The following is an 18,753-nucleotide window of genomic DNA, read 5'->3' as shown; positions in this document are numbered from 1 at the left end:
TTTGGACTATATGTTAACCGATGCCAATACATTTTTCCGGTGATAAAATTGGTGACCCTATTTATTGGAACTGAAGATTCATAATCCTCTTTGTCACGACCCTTTCCTTGAAAAAGAGATCAAATCCTCAATCATTGAGGACATGGCCCCAAATCAGTATCCAAGACCAAAATAAATCTAAAAGAGAAGAGAGCTTTGGTAGAAAGAAGTCATAGCTTTATATACATTTCATTGGCTCATTTCTAATATTTACGTTATCTAACCTAACTAGTTAATGTTAGATAATGTAAATATTATAAATAATAATGTATAATATATATATATATATATAGACACACACACACACATATATTAAGGATTAAGAAGCATATCAAGCATTTCTAATATTTTTTTAGAATTGTCGAAGAATAAAACAATTAACATATCTAACAAGTGAGTATTTATAATATAATATCCACACAAAAATCAAAGTACAACTACAGTTTAAAATAAAACTAAATAGGTCGTGTTTATATTTAATAAAATATTAAGAATTGGATTGGATAGTAAAAATCCCACCGAGTCTATCCACAACCACCCCTATTTTGTACATATATTCAATAAGAAGAGGAGTAGTTGCACTGTTGCAAGGAAACAAAGTTTGTAATTCTCGCATAACTAGAAAACTCAAAGAAGACAGGCTGTACTCGTCAGTCAATGTAATCTAATGTTAAGTGAATGCTTCTACAGACAGACCTTATATTTAAGATTTATATATTCCATCAACAGTTGACCTTGCAATAAGGAGAAAAGACGTCGGCCTTTATTACTCAATCAAATTAAAGCAGGTACATAATATAGCAACCAATTAAAAACGGAGGACAGACACATATATATCCACGGTCTTAAACCTGCCACGTACATTAATAGAGAACAAATCACAATACCAACTTGAAATAACATAAGACGTCATAGGCGTCGTCATAATGAACCTTCTTTCTTCTTCTTGTTTTTTGTTTCTTAATAGTCTCATAGGAACCAGGGCAGCATGCACAATAGCTTGAAGAGCAGGGATGTGCTTCCATTAATCAGCTTTTGGGGGGGTGCGAGAATCTTGGGTCTTCCTGAAAAGCTTATGCGCAAGATGCTGTGCAAAGGTGCGTGGAGGGAACAATGGAGGCTCAGCCTCAGTCACAATTTCTGTCAGTGGCTTGAGGATGATTTTCTCCTTCGGCGGCTCGCAAAAAACTGCCCATGAAATCCTTACCTTCTCCTTGTTAACAAGTCCCCTGTGAAGAATACTCTTGTATTTCCCATTGCTCAAGATCTCAACAGTGTCGCCAATGTGCATGATGATTGAGTTGGGGACGCATTTTGCTGTTACCCACTTGCCTTCATAGAAGAGTTGCAGGCCAGGCACCATGTTGTGGAGTATAAAAGTGAGTGCACTTATATCTGTGTGAGCTTCAACCCCTAGAGCTAGTTCTGGTTGAGGGCACCTGGGGTAGTAGTTGATCTTCATTTGGAGTAGTAACTCTTCCATGCCACCAACCTCCTTCTCTAGCCTTCCTTCTTCCAATCCCAGGCCAAGTGATAGTGCTGACAGAATTTTGCTCGCTAAACTTCTCAGCAGCCTTGCATATTCACTAGTGACTTTACTGCAAAGTTGTCAATTTTATGATTTATATTGTAAGTTTGGAGATGAGATTGAATAAACTGCAAGAATTTGACTTGACTATCACAGACTGTGTTTCTTCCATCCTTCAATTTTCCTTATATGACAAATCTTAATAAAATATAGAAAGAATAGCCAGGTCCGACATGGGTACGAGACTACAAGTTTCGGACATGAACCCATGTAGATATGGATCTGGAGTCTGAGCAACGTAGAATTAACTAAAAAGGAAGAAGTCTCAAGAAAGAAAGAAAGCTTACGTATAATCACTAGGTGTCTTAGGCCATACGGAGATGTCACGCTTGTCCTCAGGAAAAATGAGATGGAAAAAATAGTCCTCCCACTCAAGCTGCCCACTGGCATTGTTAGCTAGCTTGCTTCCATACCCTTGAACATTTCCTGAAGCCTGATCATTAGCATACTTCTCTTTTTCCTCAATTGGAAGATCAAAGAAAGCCTGGCCAGCTTTCCTGACACGATCGATTAAATCATCAGGAATTCCATGGTTGACAAGGTGCATAACACCCCACTCTTTAGCTGCCTTGACTATTTCTTCCCGGCATTTCTCCCGGACCACTTTGTCCTCAGATTCAATTTCCATCAAATCAATGGTTGGAACTTGAGGCCCTTCATTGTTCTTCACTTCTTCGAAAACATTGCCGATGTTATTTAACTCCTCTTGGGGCCGAATATATTCTTTTGGGATTGATTTAATCCCACTGCTTGCCAAACTCTCAACTCGTGGAACTAGCACTGATGAAGTCACCATGACAACAATAGCACTAATGATGTTTTATGAAACTTGAATTTTGCTTTCAAAGCACACAACGAATACAAAATCTTTTAAAAGAATGCTGCGAGGTTTCAGCAAACGCTCGGCACAATTTTATAAGTTTATGGATGGTGTTCATAGAGACAAACGATTAGAGATAGAGACATGAATTGGGCTGGTTAGTCACGTGATGAAACATTTTACCAGACTCGCACGACCAGTGAAAAAAGGTGACTTTCGCATGCAAGATTGGTTGACTGGAGGGTTAGACACGGGGGGGGGGGGGGGGGGGGGGGGTGAGGCGATGCCTATCGAGTACTCCTACCGGTCCTCTTCTTGTTTACTTCATTAATTTGCCGTAATGTTTGACAACGTTAACTCTCTCAGTTCCTCACGTACGTGCTCATGGACTTTCAGATGATTTTTTTTTGTGTGATTTTACTTCGTGTAGGAAAACTCTCTTTTTTCCCCCCGTTAAAGTTCTGAGGTCCAAAATCTTATTCTATTAGATTTGCAAGATGAATATATATATATATAGATAATTGTTAATGGGATGTTTCGATTTCTTCTCAAAAGTATTGGCTTGTTTCAATTAGTTTCATTGATTTTCATTATAGTTTTTACTAGCTAGTCAGTGTACCGTGCGATGTCGTGGGACACTTTTCATATATTTTTTATTTAATTTTGTAATAATTAATATAGAAATTTATAAGAAAAAAAATATATTTAAGCAATATTCTGTATTTTATTCATGTATTTTTTTGTTTCAATAAAATATATCTTTTTATATTAACAATGTGGTTTTTTTTTAATAAAAACTAAATTAAATTAAAATAAATATTCATAATAAAGAATTCCAATAATTTATATTCAAGAAAGAAATATCTTTAAGCAATATTCTGTATTTTATTCATGTATTTTTCTGTTTCAATAAAATATATCTTTTTTTATTAACAATGTGGTTTTTTTTAATAAAAACTAAATTAAATTAAAATAAATATTCATAATAAATAATTCCAATAATTTATATTCAAGAAAAAAATGTATCTTTTTAATTAAAACTCTCTTTTTTATATTTTGTATTTCTTTGTTTTGAAAAAAAAAAACTTTTTTATATAGGAAGTATTGTTATTTCAATAAAAACGTACCATGATTTATAAAGAAAGTTTCAATAAGTAAACAAAATCATGACTCCATGATTTTCTATGAAAAAATATATGAGAATTAATAATTAATTTGAAAAAATTATATAAAAACTAACAATAATAAATAGATAATTTATTATTATTATTATCATCAAATATTCATGAGAAATTCTTAAAACAATCTACATATTCGGTTCATATATAAAATTATATCTAAAGTAATTATTAATATTACCATTAAAAGCTCCAATTTTATTTGAAAACAATGGCTTAATTGGATAATTGTTTTAAAATAATTTTAATGATTTTATTCAAAAAGAATTTTATTCTAAAATAAAAATAAATAAAGGGCTATTTAAAATAAGATCAAACGCACATCGAAGAACTGACTAGCACATTTAGCCTTAAGAAAAAAAGCTCAAAGCTCAAGTACACCTGATTTTTTTCTTTTACAAAAACAGGGGACCATACATCGTCAGCTAAAAGTTTGTTTAATAGAATTGACAATACATCCTCCATTACAACAAATTCATTTCACCTCAGATGACCAAATAATTGGGGTCCAAGTTTTGGAACCCTTCAAGGCTTGAGTTGATTCAATCAACTCTCTCATAGTCTTGAACTATAAAGCAATCAATATTTGCTTCAAATTTGGTATGAACCCATCTCGCAATCTTTCATCCATATGCTTCCTAGTGGGTATTTAATGAGGAGCAAACATGGAAAGGTAATGAAAATACCTCTCATACTCTATCACTCATATTCCTTCTTGTTTCAGTGTCAATAACTCTTGCTCTTTAATCTTTTGATGGTACCTTTAATAAGATTTGTTCTTAAATTTTGTCTTAAAATCATCCTAGAACAATACTGTTAAATAATAATATAAATCATATCCTGAGACCTTACCTAATAGCTTAAGCTATTGGATTGAAATGGTTCTTTGACATGGTATCAGAACCTTAATGACCAAGCGGTCACGAGTTCGAATCTCACCATCCCCATTAAGTTGATAAAAATTAAGCACAAGGTAATGTGGGTCTGTGCAAGTTTCAAGTCCAAAGGGCTTTCACTTGAGGGGGTGTGTTAGATAATAATATAAATCATATCCTGAGACCTTACCTAATAGCTTAAGCTATTGGGTTGAAATGGTTCTTTGACAAATACATCCATAGCTCGTCAACTATATACAGTCTTCCACCAAGTATACAGAAATTTTGTAAAGGTATTACAAGGTGAAACCTAATTAATTCTTGCCGTTGAAGTGTTTAATTATTTTCTATTACTATTACTAGTAGAAATGGACGGTGGGGGGAATGAAACTATAAGAAAGTTACAATAGCTGATTGTAAGAAGTCAAATTTTTAAAAGTGACATTAACACACCTTGTAAACTTAGTTTCGATTAAAAAGTATTTTAAAATAAGAAGCAACCGAAACTATATTTCTTAAAATAATTAAAAACATTATTTAATTATTTTAAACTGCTTCGATTATGTTTCGATTATTTAAATCAAGCATTCATAGTGTTCTCTGACTGTTGTTGTGTAAACTTTCCTTGTTATTTCGGTGCGTCAGACATTCAAAAGGAGCAATGAGTAGACGTAATTAATGCGACGTAGATGTTAGATGCTAAATTTTGATATTTTGGATATTAATTGATTCGGGTGGGATAATCACGTGATGAGAGACCATACCAGATTCATCGGCAGCGTAAGAAGGGTGGTCTCGGACGCAAGATTGGTTTGACTGGAGAGTTCAAGCACGAGACCTAACGGTTCTTTTCTTGTTCACTCTCTGGAGATGCTCTTTTGACAGCATCACATCTCTCAACCACTCCCGCTACTGGACTTTCAAGTGATTTTAATATTTTTTTTATTAATTTAGAATAGTTTTTATGTATCTTGATTAATTATATAAATTCTAAAGTTAATAATTATATAAATTTTTAATGATCTTGAAAGAATTCAAACTCGTGATTATCAAAGATCAAAGCTACCTCTCTAAATTCCAACAAATTCCAAGTAACCTTAATTTCAGCTAAGAGTTGTGTCAATTTTTTTAAAATCTTTCTCGATTGTGACTTTAATCCTCTCGACTAATCTTAAAGCTCCGAGAGTTTTGAAACCAAATCTCGAAGTTGTCAGTCAGTGGTGTGGTTACTGAGTTTTACGCTCTGGAATCAAACAATTGTCTTTGGTGATCACATTCTTGGCTCAGTCTTGTTCCTTCACAAGATGGCTACAGTCTACAGATTATCATTAACTATAACTTATTGGAATTAGTGTTCCACTGTAGCGTGGGTTATTGTTTATTATAAGTGAATTTACTGTGAATTACACTATGCTGCACTGTAGATGTATTGTGAATACTTTCACTGTGGACTGTAAGAGCTTTTACTATGAACTATATTGTTGGTGGGAGCTAAGTCTATAGGTTAGCACTCACAGCGTATACATGGCGCTTGAGCTCTACCTATGGCTTGGGCACTTTCCAGCACACATGTGGCGCTTGGGCTGCGTTGGGTTGGGGACAAGTGGTGCTTGGGTCATGGCTAAGGACTCAACAGAAATGGGTCTAGCGTCAGGACCCAAGATCAATGGATCTAGCATAAGGATCCAATTCTATTAGGTCCTTCATCAAGACTCAATGTTCATGGGTCCTAACATTCTAAATATTATTATTTCTTTTAGAAATATTATTATTTTTATTATAATTAGTATTATTAATAAAATAATTAATAAATTTGAAAGAAATATTATTATTTATATTATAATTTTTATGGAAGTTTTTATAAAAATAAAGAGTGAACCCGCGGCATAGTATTATTAAAAATACTCAACAATTCTAAGTATTAATATAAAAAAATTATATTTTGCGTTGTCAATATTATTATTTTTTTAGAATATGAAGTATTTATCTCAAAGATATTATTATTTTTATTATAATATTATTATTCTTATAATGATTCAAATTTTTAATATAAAAAATATTATTAGTTGTATTCTAAATATTTTTGGAATTAAAAATAATATTATTTGTGTTATGAATATTATTATTTTTACTATAATAAAAAGTATTAATATTAAAAATATTATTTTTTATATTATAAATAAATATTTTATAATATATGGTGCTTGGGCTCCTGTAGTAGTGCTAGGACACCCCTGCTCCTATGTGACGTTTAAGCTCATGCTTCTACGTTGGGTACATCCTTTAATACACGTGGTAGTTGGACTGTTTGTCGAGATCCAACTATTCTTGGGCTCCACATGCTACGTAACTCAAAATAACTTTGGATTATTGGCTATGCAGTGCCTAAAAAAACTTGGATATTATATATACATGTAGGATCCAAATAGCCTTGGATTGAGGGATTAATTTTTAGAAAAAATAAATGATAAGCATGTGGCATAGCGGATGACACGTGACTATAATAAATCAAACCTTGTTGTTTCTGAATTGTACTAATAAACTGTTGAACTTACAATCAAAGACATGACATCAAGGGGGTAGTTGTAGAATCGTGCTCTCCCAAGTCCCAACTCTCAGTCAGCACTCGGCATGTTCATTGTCTACACCTGCCCCGTTTATGTTCTTTGCTTTCTTTCCTTTACCATAACCCTTTTGTGCTTTGCTTTCAACTATTCTTATGTATAGTTGTTTTGGTAATTAGAATATTGGCAAGAGTGATCGAAGCTGAAAGGCGATGTACTTTCTTTATACATTTTTTCCTTAAAAAAATCAGAAAGGATACTTAAAAAACGATGACGTACCAAAACAATACTTAAAAAACGATGACGTACCAAAACAATCGCGAATACACACACCAATGAAAGACGATCAGGATGGAGTTTAATCAACTGGAGTATCTGTTCTATTTATAATTAATAGTTAACTTACAGGAAGTTGCCTAGTGGTAGACAGGGGTGTAGGACGCTGGTTTTAGACAAAATAATTGGTTTCCAGCTTGGACAACCAATGCTGGTCTAGTTTCTTCGAAGGTTGTCTACTCCTTAGAAATAAAGGAAAACAAATTTTACCAGTTGGGGCGGTGATATGTATTACAGCAGGTAACATAGAGCGAATAGCCTTCTTGACTCTCTTCAAATAACGTTTGTTTTTTAGTTTTAAATTAATTATTTTTTATGTTTTTAGGTGGTGTCAAAAATATTAAAAAAATACATTATAATAATACTTTTTATTTTTAAAAATTTATTTTTAATATAAACATATTAAAATAATCCATAAATATTAAAAAAATTAATTTAAAATAAAAAATTAAAATTTTAAAAAATATTTTTTTTACTAAAAAAAAAAACATGTTTAGGTAACTTTTTCTCGTCGATCATCGTGTCATAATTGTCATCAAAGAAAACTTTATACTCCTCAATGTCTAATCCTCGTCTCTCCTCTCTCTCCTCGATCATCCTGTCATAATTATCTTCAAAGAAAACTAAAAAAAAAAACATGTTTAGGTAACTTTTTCTCGTCGATCATCGTGTCATAATTGTCATCAAAGAAAACTTTATACTCCTCAATGTCTAATCCTCGTCTCTCCTCTCTCTCCTCGATCATCCTGTCATAATTATCTTCAAAGAGAACTTCATGAATCTCCTCGAACACTTCACTATTCAACTGAAGAAGACAAAAAATATTAATAACTGATTAAAAAAATATTATGAGAGACCTTCCCCTTGCCATCACAAATGATGATGATTGTATTTGCGGGGATTTTGCAATGTTTTGACATTTTTTTTTTTTAATATTTTAACATTTTATTATTTTATTTGTATTAAATTATTTTAAATTAAAGTTGTCATCAATCTTGAATCTTGACTATTCATAGATTAACAGTGACTCTTAACTATTTAAAAATATTTTAATACATTCGCTGCTTTTAAACAGATCCGTGTCTCCTGGTCATAAATTCCCATGTCCCAGCATTGGCTATACATTCGCCTGAAAATTCGCCAGAAGAGGAGGAAATAAGAGAGAAGGAAAAGAGATACTAATATTAATATTGATGTTTTTTTACTTTCTTCACGAGAGTATTGATTTTATTTTAAAATAATTTTAAAAAATATCAAAAATATCCTAATAGTTAGATCTAATAGTATTTACTAGATCCTTACTTTGATATAGTATCTAATAGGACTTACCACACTAGATTAAAACCCAAATTCATCTCAGCCCTTAAAATAATCTGCTCTTTGATCCTATCGTGCCACGTAACCCGGTGTACCAAGCTACTGGTACATCTCACCACACTGCAACAAAGATCGGTCCACCTCCTCGAAAGAAAAACCCAGGTGTTTTTCATTGCCTTCGGCGTCGAATCTGGCCGGAAAAAGACCGTGACTTCTTCGGCCACCCAAAACTTCAATCTGTCGATTCTCTCTCATCAGCCATCAACGGCCATCAAAACCACCATCATCTGAATCCTCTCCCCCTAGAATCTACCCTTTTTGGCCAAGAATCTCGTCGAAGAATTTCACCCTTCCAACAGTGGCCACGCGTGAGATACACGCGCCACTAGAGATATTTTCGTAATTTTCTGGGAAGTTCAAGGGTATTTTAGTCTTTACCTATACAGTGGCACTCAGGTAATTTTGGGGATTCCTAGTGCTATTTTATTTATTTTTTATACAAGTATTCTTTGTATTTTGTAAAATACCCAAAATAAATATAAAAAAGAATAATGACGCGGGTCCAACATCCATTTTATCCCGTCATCGTGCGCGGGTCCAAAGCCCAATTCTCAAGTATGGGTTATGTCCATTTTTAGCGATACCAACATAATTTTTCTTTTTAAAAATGAACATTGTTTGTCGACACGTCTTTTTTTTACAAAAAAAGAACCGATGTCAAAAGTTTAAAAATAAAATATGGATTGTGTTCATTGTTTCTTTTTGGTAACTCAGATGTAGCTCTCCTTTTTAGGGTTAAACATCAATATTTTTTTACGAGCCTCCTATTTTTAAGGAATGATATTATTATAGACGTGTCTCCTATTTTTATTTTTAGGGATCGACGTTAATCATCTTTAAAAACAAATTGCAAATAAGTTCAAAATATTATAACATCTGAATAAAATAAAATAAACACAAGTAAGGGTAACCTTTCTCTTGAAATGATGTTTTAACGGTGGAGTTTACCTTCCCTTAATCATAACTAAAACAATACCTGAATCTCTAGGACCAATGTCTAATTTGGGATTTCTAGTTCCCTTAAATTACTAGATGGCGACTCCAATTAAACCTTCATTTTTCCCGATTAATCTTTTTGTTAAAAAAAGAGTAGAGTCGTTGTGTGATGTCGTGTATCGACAAGATGAATGAACGTATATTGAATGCATAGTAAGTATTTGATCTATGATTTGTCAAAGTCTTAAATTGATTACTAGTAACAACTATTTTGCTTGATTGAATTTAGTATCATTCGAGTGCTAATTACGATTGGACTTTATGTTAGACTTAATTAAATCAATAAGGGGATTAATTAATCATAACCGAGATACCTAATATTTGCTAAAATTATTTTCTCCTTCGCTTGTTTTCAATTCATACCCTTTTTCTTGAATTATTTAGTTTAATTAATTTTCAAATGATAATAATTCGAAATACCGATTTAAATTTTTGTTAATCAATTTGGTTAATTAGGTTAATTTACTCTATTAGCAAATCCTTAGGACTATCCCGTGGCTTTAACTTACCATATATGCTATGTGTGATACATGTACTTGCGAGCTTTATAAATTTAAGATTCGTGTGCCTGATTTGTGAGCATTAATAAACATAAAAAAAAACAATCACAAAGTTAAGTACCGACTCAATATCAGAATGTTTGTTTGAGAACGTGAAAACAATATAGAAAGTGAAAAACAATTATGAATCTTAATTTTCAATAAACTCAATGTTAAAGGAAGAAATAAGAAAAAAATATTAAATAGAAAAAAAATAAAAATTTAACCTGCCAAACTCGTGAATTAGGGCAATCTGGGTTAAGCTGCCAAACCCGTAAACCGGTTAATAGACCATATAAAGTTTAATAACATGTTTTTTTTTCCAAAACTATATTTTTAACTATCTGATAAAAAATAAATGATCACAAAACTTAGTCCAATAAAAAAAAAGGTTACCCCGCCAAACTTAAAAACTAGGGCAGCCCGGGTTTTTCTAGCAAACCCATAAACCAGCTCATGGACTCCACAAAGTTTAGTAACTTGGTTTTTTTTTTTAACCATTTTTTATTTAAAAAAAATAGACGATTACAAAATCAAGCAGTAACCTAATGCATGGACATTTGTTTGCACCCCGATAACCATGTAAAAGAAAAACAAAATAAATTATGAAGTACAATTCTCAATCAATTCAATATTAATTGAGACTAAATCGAAGAAGTTTTAAAAATTAAGTGACTAAACTGAAAGAAAAAGAGGAAAATATCGAGTGCATGTTTCATATGCGCCAGGGTGGGAGGAAGTCCACATACTTTGAGTGGCGCATGAGAATTTACTTGATCGCTAATTGGTTACGTGTTTGATGTCGTTGAAACTGTCATGGTGTCCACTCCCATATATGGCAATGTTTGTTGTATTAGGAGGTTTGGTATGGCTCTAAAAACCCATTCTTCTTTCTTTCTTCTTTTCTCTTATTTTGCCTCAGTTGATGTGACAGCCTATGTCATTCTTGCCTTTCTTGCCTCCAGGTTTCGGTGTTTTTCTAAGCTTTAATTTAGTCCATTTACTTTCAATCTTTAGAAAAATGAAGAATTCGAATAATATTTTGCAAAATTGATCACCAACCTAATATTGATGCAAATACTTGATACAATAGGGAGTATATAAGACCATATCAAAATAAATTATCAACAAAAAAATCTTAATCAACACAATATTGAAGGGCAAAATTGAAATCCAAAATATTTGATGACTAAAACAAAACATAAAAGATGAAGGATATACTTGAAAGCACCTTTTGTTAAAACAAAAAAAAAAGGATTCTATTTTTTATATTTTTCAGTTTTGGTCCCTTTGCTTTAAATCTCAATGAAACAACAAAATTACATATTTTTTTTGTGAAATCGAAGACTCATCAGATGTTGAAATTTTTTTTGATATTATGATAACCATATAAAAATAAAATAAAATAAATTACCAACTCAAAATCCCAACAAACACGCATTAAAGGATTAAATTGAAAATAAAAATTTCAATAAACAAAGAAAAAATGACTGAAATGAAAAAAAAAAACACAAAGCAAAACAAAACATTAGATTACTATTATAATCCACAATGTAATGGGTGTGGGTAAGAAATGTCTTCCCCCACACCATTTAGTTTTTTTCTTAATTAAAACAAAATTAAAAGCCATCAGTGTTTTACTGGGAATTTAACCACATTATATTATTCATTGGAACATTGTAATGATGTTATTGCTCTTCTCATCAAAACTGACAAAGCTTGTAAGTAAGGATAAAATCATCTTTTCAAAGTAATCCATTTGACATTACAAGATTGATTGGGGAGAAATTGGTCTACACATTTTTTTTTTTTGCACATTTAAATGAATTTGTTGCCCTTAAAAGAAGAAAAATGTAAAACTTTGGTTCAAGAGCTTTTTTTTATCTTTTTATTGTTATTTGCACAGTAAAATTGCGGTGATACTCTTAAAAGAAAAAAGCCTTTAAACTTGTACATAAGGTTTTTTTTGTGTTTTTATATTTTTTTAACGTGAACTTATGAGATTGCTCTTAAAATAAAAAAATATACACATCGTTTCAAGGGTATTTTTTATTCTTTTATGTTTTTTTTTGTTATTTTTTGGTTGATCTTGGGGTTATTTATAAATGTAAAAAACTAAATATTATTAGAAAAAAAATTGTTAACCCATGCAATACACGCGCCAGCATGTGATGGTCCTCGCACCCTACGAGGAGCGCATGTGTGACCGTTCAATTATTATATTCAGCCGTTCGTGATGGCATTAGGAGTGACACGTCATCCTCTTAGTGTTACTAGGGCGCATGTACATATCAGAGGTGCAATTGGGGTCCAATGACCTTTTTTTTATCTTTTCTTCTCTATTTTTTTCTCCTAGCCTAAAAATTCACACTAGCTCTTCTAAAAATTTATTGTGTCCTTTGGTTTCTATTTTTATCAATTTTAGCTCTCATTATTTTGATTTTGATTTTTTTTTCTTTTAATTTTTAATTTCATCTCTAAGCATTTTATTTTATTTAATTTCTTTTATCGAATTTAGGTCTTATTCTTTTGATTGTGTTTTTTTTGTGTTTTACCTTTTTATTGATTTATTTTTCAATTTTATCCCTCATCATTTTATTTCATTTAATTTTTTTATCCAATTTTGTTCCTTATTCTTTTATTGCTACTTTCTTATCCTTTTCTTGACTCTTTTTTTTTTTTTATCCTTTAACATTTTATTTCATTTATATTTTTAATCTAATTTTGGTCCTTATTCTTTTGATTGCTATTTTTCTTATCCTTTTATTGATTTATTGTTTTTTTTTTAATTTTATCCCATAACATTTTATTTCATTTAAATTTTTATCCAATTTTGTTCCTCATTCTTTTGATTTCTATTTTCTTATCCTTTTCTTGATTTACTTTTTTTAATCCCTAATTGTTTTCTTTCATTTAGTTTTTATACAATATTTGGTCTTTATTATTTTAATTAGTATTTGTTTTGCTTTTAATTTTTTTTATGATTGAAAATTTTACTTCGTGATTTTTTGTGTCTTCCTTTCTACAATGTAATCTCGGTCTTATGACCCGTGTCATTGGTTTAAAATATTAGCTTGATTTAATTTTGGTTTTTTTAGGTCCTTTATTAAAAAATTAATTTGTCGTTTTAATTTCATCATTCGACATTACACTGTTATTAGGCCTTAAACTTCATTATTTGTCCCACTTGTCTTTTTTATTAGTTTATCCAGATCACATATCATGAGTGGTGGGTTAATTGAGTTAACCTGAGTTTACTCAGGTTTTTATTCAATGTTTTTTTTTAATGAATCTGATTTTTTTTTCTATTATTTGACATTAAATTATTGACCCTTAAGCTTTGTAATTGTTTTTTCCCTGTTGGATTATTTCAAGTGCAGGTTAGTCAAGTTAACCTGAGTTAAGTCATGTTTTTTTTCTAGTGTTTTTTTTATTTAACTTACTCCTTTTTTGACAACTTTTTTATTTGTCTTATTTTGTTTTATCTCGATCTCATATCATGGGTTGCATGTTGGTCAAGTTAGCCCGTGTTAACTTGAGTTTTTTTCTTCAACATTACTTTTTTTTTAAATTGATTTTTTTTATTTCATCATTTGATATTAGATTTTTGGGTCTTGAGCTTTGTGGTTCTTTTGTTTTTTTTTTTTTTATGCAGAATTATTTTGATTTCATATCTCAGATCACATAATAGTCAAGTTAACTCAGGTTGGTTTGGGTTATCATCGTCTGAACAATATTTTTTATTTTAAAAAAATTTAACTCAGCCCGTGATGTAGCACAAATCATCCATGTTTTAAAGTCTAATAATGGTGGTATAGATAGAACTCTCATTAAGAGGATGATTGTGTTAAGTCTAAATAACGCATTACCCAGGTACAAGAGCATGATGGGCTATATAAATTTTGAGCTCAAATTTGAGGAGCTCAAGAGATGAAACAATTCTAGAGCCCAAAGCACTTAACCCAAACCAAACCAAAAGCCCTCAACCCTAGCCTTTTCCGAATCACAGACCGAACCAAAATCAGGTCCACCATTGATTAAAAACACATGTCTAAAACAAAATCCCACTAAAAAAATGAGAAGACAGAGAGAGAGTGGAGCCCATCAGTCCACGTGATGACACATATAAGAGCAGGTGGTCAGCACCTGCCATCCATGTGTCAGCCCCAAGTAATGACATGGCAGAATTTGGAAGCTCCATTGGCTATAGTAAAACCAACTATTTGATTTTTTGAAAATACCGTTACAATTCCCTCCACACATTTACTCTTTGCCTTATCCCTTGCTACTTCTCTCCCTCCAAAATATCACAACAAAAAAAAACAAAGATACGCCCATTAACCAAAATCACCAAATCAACGAAACAAACACTCACCTGAAACCACATTGCAGAGTCCCCGTAATACTGTTATGGCTGGCAAGTTAGCATTTACGTTGACATCTCCTCGAGTCCTCATTGCTCCGATTCAAAAACCATTCATCTCCTCATCTTCTTCATTACCACCTCCTTCTTGCTCTAGCAGTACCAGGGTTCATTTCAATGTCAAACAGTTTTCTCTGCGGCGAAGAATGCTTTTACCACCTACCAAGGCCACTGCTGACCAACAAGCTGGTTTGTGTCACCAGCTCTTTTAACCATGCATGTTGCTTTTTAATTTTGTTAATTGTATCTGTTGATCACAATGATTTGCTAGCTTCCTTCTTCTGTCAGAGATTAATTAATTCCCCATGTTTTTTAATAGTTAAGCCTAGCTTGTATTAGTATAGACCAATATTCTATTTCTATTTAAGCGCCATATTTTCATTGCTTGATTATTACCTGGAGTGGAGTGTATCATGAAAGATAAAAATTGGGTTCGATTCTTGAAATCCATGGTCATATAAATCACAAATTTCTGCTGATTTGGTCTTCTTTTGGTAAATGAAATCCAATCCAGTCATCAAAAAATGGAAAAAAGAAAAGCATCTGCTAACTCCAACATTCCTTTTCAGATCAAGCCCAAGAAGATGAGATGGTTGATGGTAAAATCTTGCAATACTGTAGCATAGACAAGAGAGGAAAAAAGTCAATAGGTGAAATGGAGCAAGAGTTTCTACAAGCACTACAAGTGAGTTCCAACAATTAATCAGTGTTTTCATTTCATTACTCTATCCAATGCATAACACTGTATAAAAGAAGAGGTATGATGAAGTACTCCTTTTTTTTTTTTTTTTTTTACATTTTATAGGCATTCTATTATGAGGGAAAAGCTATAATGTCTAATGAGGAATTTGATAATCTCAAGGAAGAACTAATGTGGGAAGGAAGCAGCGTGGTTATGCTGAGTATGAACTGTTCTTCACAATGAAGTTTCCTAGGCTATATGTTTATCCTTTCAATTGGAGAATTTGTCACATTGATGGTTTTTGCTGTATTTCTATGATGTATCTCAGGTTCTGATGAACAGAAGTTTCTTGAGGCCTCAATGGCTTATGTATCAGAGAATCCAATCATGAGTGATAAAGAGTATGATGAGCTGAAAATGAAATTAAAGGTCAGTGCTTGGTTATTTTCACGTCTGTGCATAATTTTCAACTTGCAAGAACATACCCATGCTTTCTTGATATAATTCATATCAGATCAATTTACTACATTTTTCCTATTGCAAAAATGTTTGCAGTATCAGTTGATCATATATATTATTGCTGCTAGCTCTAATTGTTTCATGCCGCCCTAATTATTCTTAATACCATGTATTATTTACCTTAATTATCCTACAGTCTGAAGGCAGCGAAATAGTTGTCGAGGGTCCAAGATGCAGTCTTCGTAGTAGAAAGGTGTGCTGTCTACAATTATCTCCCTGTACTTCTAGTGCTTCTAGTTTTGGGCAATGACCGTGCACTCCTTTGAGTTCTGCTCAAGTAATCTTTGGATATGGTCGAAAAGACATGCAGGATTCAACCTAACAGAAGCTGCTTACTTTCTTCCCACAGGTTTACAGTGACCTGTATGTTGACTATCTGAAGATGTTCCTGCTGAACGTACCAGCAACCGTTACTGCACTAGGCTTGTAAGGGAGACTCTTCAGTGCCATAAATCATTTTCCTGACTTGTCCTTCTATTTGTTTATTTTCTGTAAATGGAGGAGGCTCCTTCCAAATCATGGTTAAAGGTTTTACTTGATGATTTTGATCTACTTTACCAGGAACTGGGTGGGTGGAGGGGTCTGATTTTCTTTTGGGTTGTCTTGACAGGTTTTTCTTCTTGGATGATCTCACTGGTTTTGAAATCACTTATCTTTTGGAGGTAAACAGTCACTTCCTCTCAAGACTTTATAATTAAAGCACAGATATATACACATTCATGATATCATTCAAACCACTGGTGAGACAAGGCTGATTTCAAATCTTCCTTTTTATATTAGAGAGATATTTAATCCTTATAATAAAGGGGAAAAAAATCAATCATTACTTGGAGCTTTAATTTATATTTTGTATTTATATGTTTTGTAAATTGTTGCGTTGCAGCTCCCAGAGCCATTCAGTTTCCTTTTCACCTGGTTTGCTGCTGTGCCCCTCATTGTTTGGTTAGCTCTGACACTAACAAATGCAATAGTGAAGGACTTTTTGATCTTGAAGGTATAATTTGATCTCGCGACTCTTTTCCAAAACTCTAATGGGAAGACACATAATGTCATCACGCTGCACATTGCAAAATTACTGATGGATAATGTCATTTTTATAGGGCCCCTGCCCCAACTGTGGCACGGAGAACGGCTCCTTCTTTGGAACCATATTGTCTATTTCAAGTGGTGGAACCACCAACACCCTTAAATGCTCAAAGTAAGTTTAATGCCATTTGCAGACCACATTGCTCAATGGAACTTTTGTTTTTGATTAATGACATTGCTGCAATACTCTGCTTCAGTTGCTCAACCGAGTTAGTTTACAATTCAAAAACACGGTTGATTACACTGCCGGAAGGAAGCGAAGCTTGATACAGGTGAACACCTTATCTATCCTACAGTCTGCTTAAACTCTGAAGTGTTACATGCTTGGTAATTGATATAAATAATCAGTGCTCGAAATCTGATTTTATTCTTCATCATTAAAGGGATAATATCCTGTGGATAGTCATAACAGTCATGGCTACTGAATGAAGCAGAAGTCCATTAAAGGGATATACAGTACAAGTGTTGCTAACTCGTAAGTTTGGAAGCAAAGAGTACGCCTTCTGCAGAAACTTGGCAGAGATTTGTGGCGGAGAGAATTTTCAGATATTGTGTACTGGATTGTATCTTGATCACTGTGTTAATATTGTACATGAAAGTATGTACATGTTTATACATCTACCTATCCCAGGGTTGTTAATTAGGAGCTGAGAGCAGTGTGTTGCCATGAAGTTCTATAATCCGCTGTATTTAGTTAGAATGATGAATCGTTTCCTTGCTGTTATCATTGGCAAAAGTAACACCACAGTTGCTGATTGGTTGGGTTTCCTGGGGCAGCTAACACGAAATATAACCATGATTTTGTTCACTATCAGGACAGATACGCTCACTCATCTCTTCTGTTGCTAGAAGATGTTCCCATTCTTCATCAAGATTCTACTGCCCGCAACATTACTCGAATACTTTATTATTCTCGGAGCTCGTAAAATTTCAATCTATTTCAATTCAAATGACAACCTCCAAGAAATTCTAGTTATGGAGTTACAATTAAAATCAAGGAGTTCTGATACACATATAAATAAATATAGTATACCACCTAATTACTTTATACAATTAAAATTTCCATTGCAAATCCACAATGTTATATGTCTGCTAGGGTGTTCAAAAATTCAAAAAAATAATTATAAACTTCAACTCCTAATCAACTAAATATATAAGGATGAAATAAAAAAAAATTAAATTAAAAAAAAACAAAAAATTACCCGCGTCAACCTACTAAGCCTCCAATCTGAACCATAAGATTATGATAACTCTACAGAAAGTAAATAAAAAAATTTATTAAACTCATTTTCCAACCAACCCAATGTTAAAGGATGAAATGAAAAAATTCAATTAAAAAAAGAATTAAAAACAACTCAAGTCAACTCGGACTAACCTATTAAACCTACAACCTAGGTCATTAAACCAATATAAGTTTATAAAAAGAAAATAAAAAAAATTACGAAACTTCATTTCTAATAGATTGAATGTTGAAAGTTGATATTGAAAAAAAAAACCTAAATTCATAAGATCAGGATAATTTCATATAAAATAAATTGAATAAGATCACGAAACCTAATTATCAAATAACTAATATTAAAAGTTGAATTTGAAATAAAAAAAACTAAATGAAAAAGAATATTGAGTTGTTAGAGGGTAAAATTAAAAAAAATATTCAATTAAAAAAAGGATAAAAAATGAATAGAATTAACCTAGTTCAACCTGACAAACTAGCGACTCAGATCATGAGAT

At 32.2% G+C, this 18,753-nt stretch overlaps 2 protein-coding genes across 2 annotated transcripts; one reads left to right on the top strand and one right to left on the bottom strand.

Moving 5' to 3' along the window:
* Window positions 1-780: 780 nt before the first annotated feature.
* On the bottom strand, window positions 781-2,534 carry LOC7490928 (leucoanthocyanidin dioxygenase). The gene is made up of 2 exons (XM_002298045.3): window positions 1,915-2,534; window positions 781-1,637 (listed from the first exon to the last, which is right to left on the bottom strand). The coding sequence occupies exons 1-2, from the start codon at window positions 2,421-2,423 to the stop codon at window positions 1,064-1,066; spliced, it is 1,083 nt and encodes a 360-aa protein (XP_002298081.1). The 5' UTR covers window positions 2,424-2,534; the 3' UTR covers window positions 781-1,063.
* A 12,064-nt stretch (window positions 2,535-14,598) lies between these two features.
* LOC7490927 (PGR5-like protein 1A, chloroplastic) lies at window positions 14,599-17,779 on the top strand. The gene is made up of 11 exons (XM_024608859.2): window positions 14,599-14,924; window positions 15,305-15,420; window positions 15,541-15,637; window positions 15,746-15,846; window positions 16,073-16,129; window positions 16,286-16,362; window positions 16,547-16,598; window positions 16,820-16,930; window positions 17,037-17,134; window positions 17,220-17,294; window positions 17,406-17,779. Exons 1-10 carry the CDS (start codon window positions 14,723-14,725, stop codon window positions 17,287-17,289), a joined length of 981 nt encoding a protein of 326 aa, XP_024464627.1. The 5' UTR covers window positions 14,599-14,722; the 3' UTR covers window positions 17,290-17,294; window positions 17,406-17,779.
* Window positions 17,780-18,753: the final 974 nt, after the last annotated feature.

Source organism: Populus trichocarpa, chromosome 1 (assembly GCF_000002775.5).
Source record: "Populus trichocarpa isolate Nisqually-1 chromosome 1, P.trichocarpa_v4.1, whole genome shotgun sequence".
Lineage (NCBI taxonomy): Eukaryota > Viridiplantae > Streptophyta > Magnoliopsida > Malpighiales > Salicaceae > Populus > Populus trichocarpa.
The sequence above is the reverse complement of the archived record's forward strand: the minus strand, read 5'-3'. Positions and strand labels throughout refer to the sequence as shown.

Bases quoted from the DNA above. Each gene is read 5' to 3' on its own strand.
- LOC7490928 (XM_002298045.3), bottom strand. From the start codon at position 2,423: ATGGTGACTTCATCAGTGCTAGTTCCACGAGTTGAGAGTTTGGCAAGC. The intron at 1,638-1,914 runs GTAAGCTTTCTT...ACAACTTTGCAG, and splicing joins AAGACACCTAGTGATTATAC to TAAAGTCACTAGTGAATATG.
- LOC7490927 (XM_024608859.2), top strand. From the start codon at position 14,723: ATGGCTGGCAAGTTAGCATTTACGTTGACATCTCCTCGAGTCCTCATT. The intron at 15,421-15,540 runs GTGAGTTCCAAC...TACATTTTATAG, and splicing joins AGTTTCTACAAGCACTACAA to GCATTCTATTATGAGGGAAA. The intron at 17,135-17,219 runs GTAAGTTTAATG...ACTCTGCTTCAG, and splicing joins AACACCCTTAAATGCTCAAA to TTGCTCAACCGAGTTAGTTT.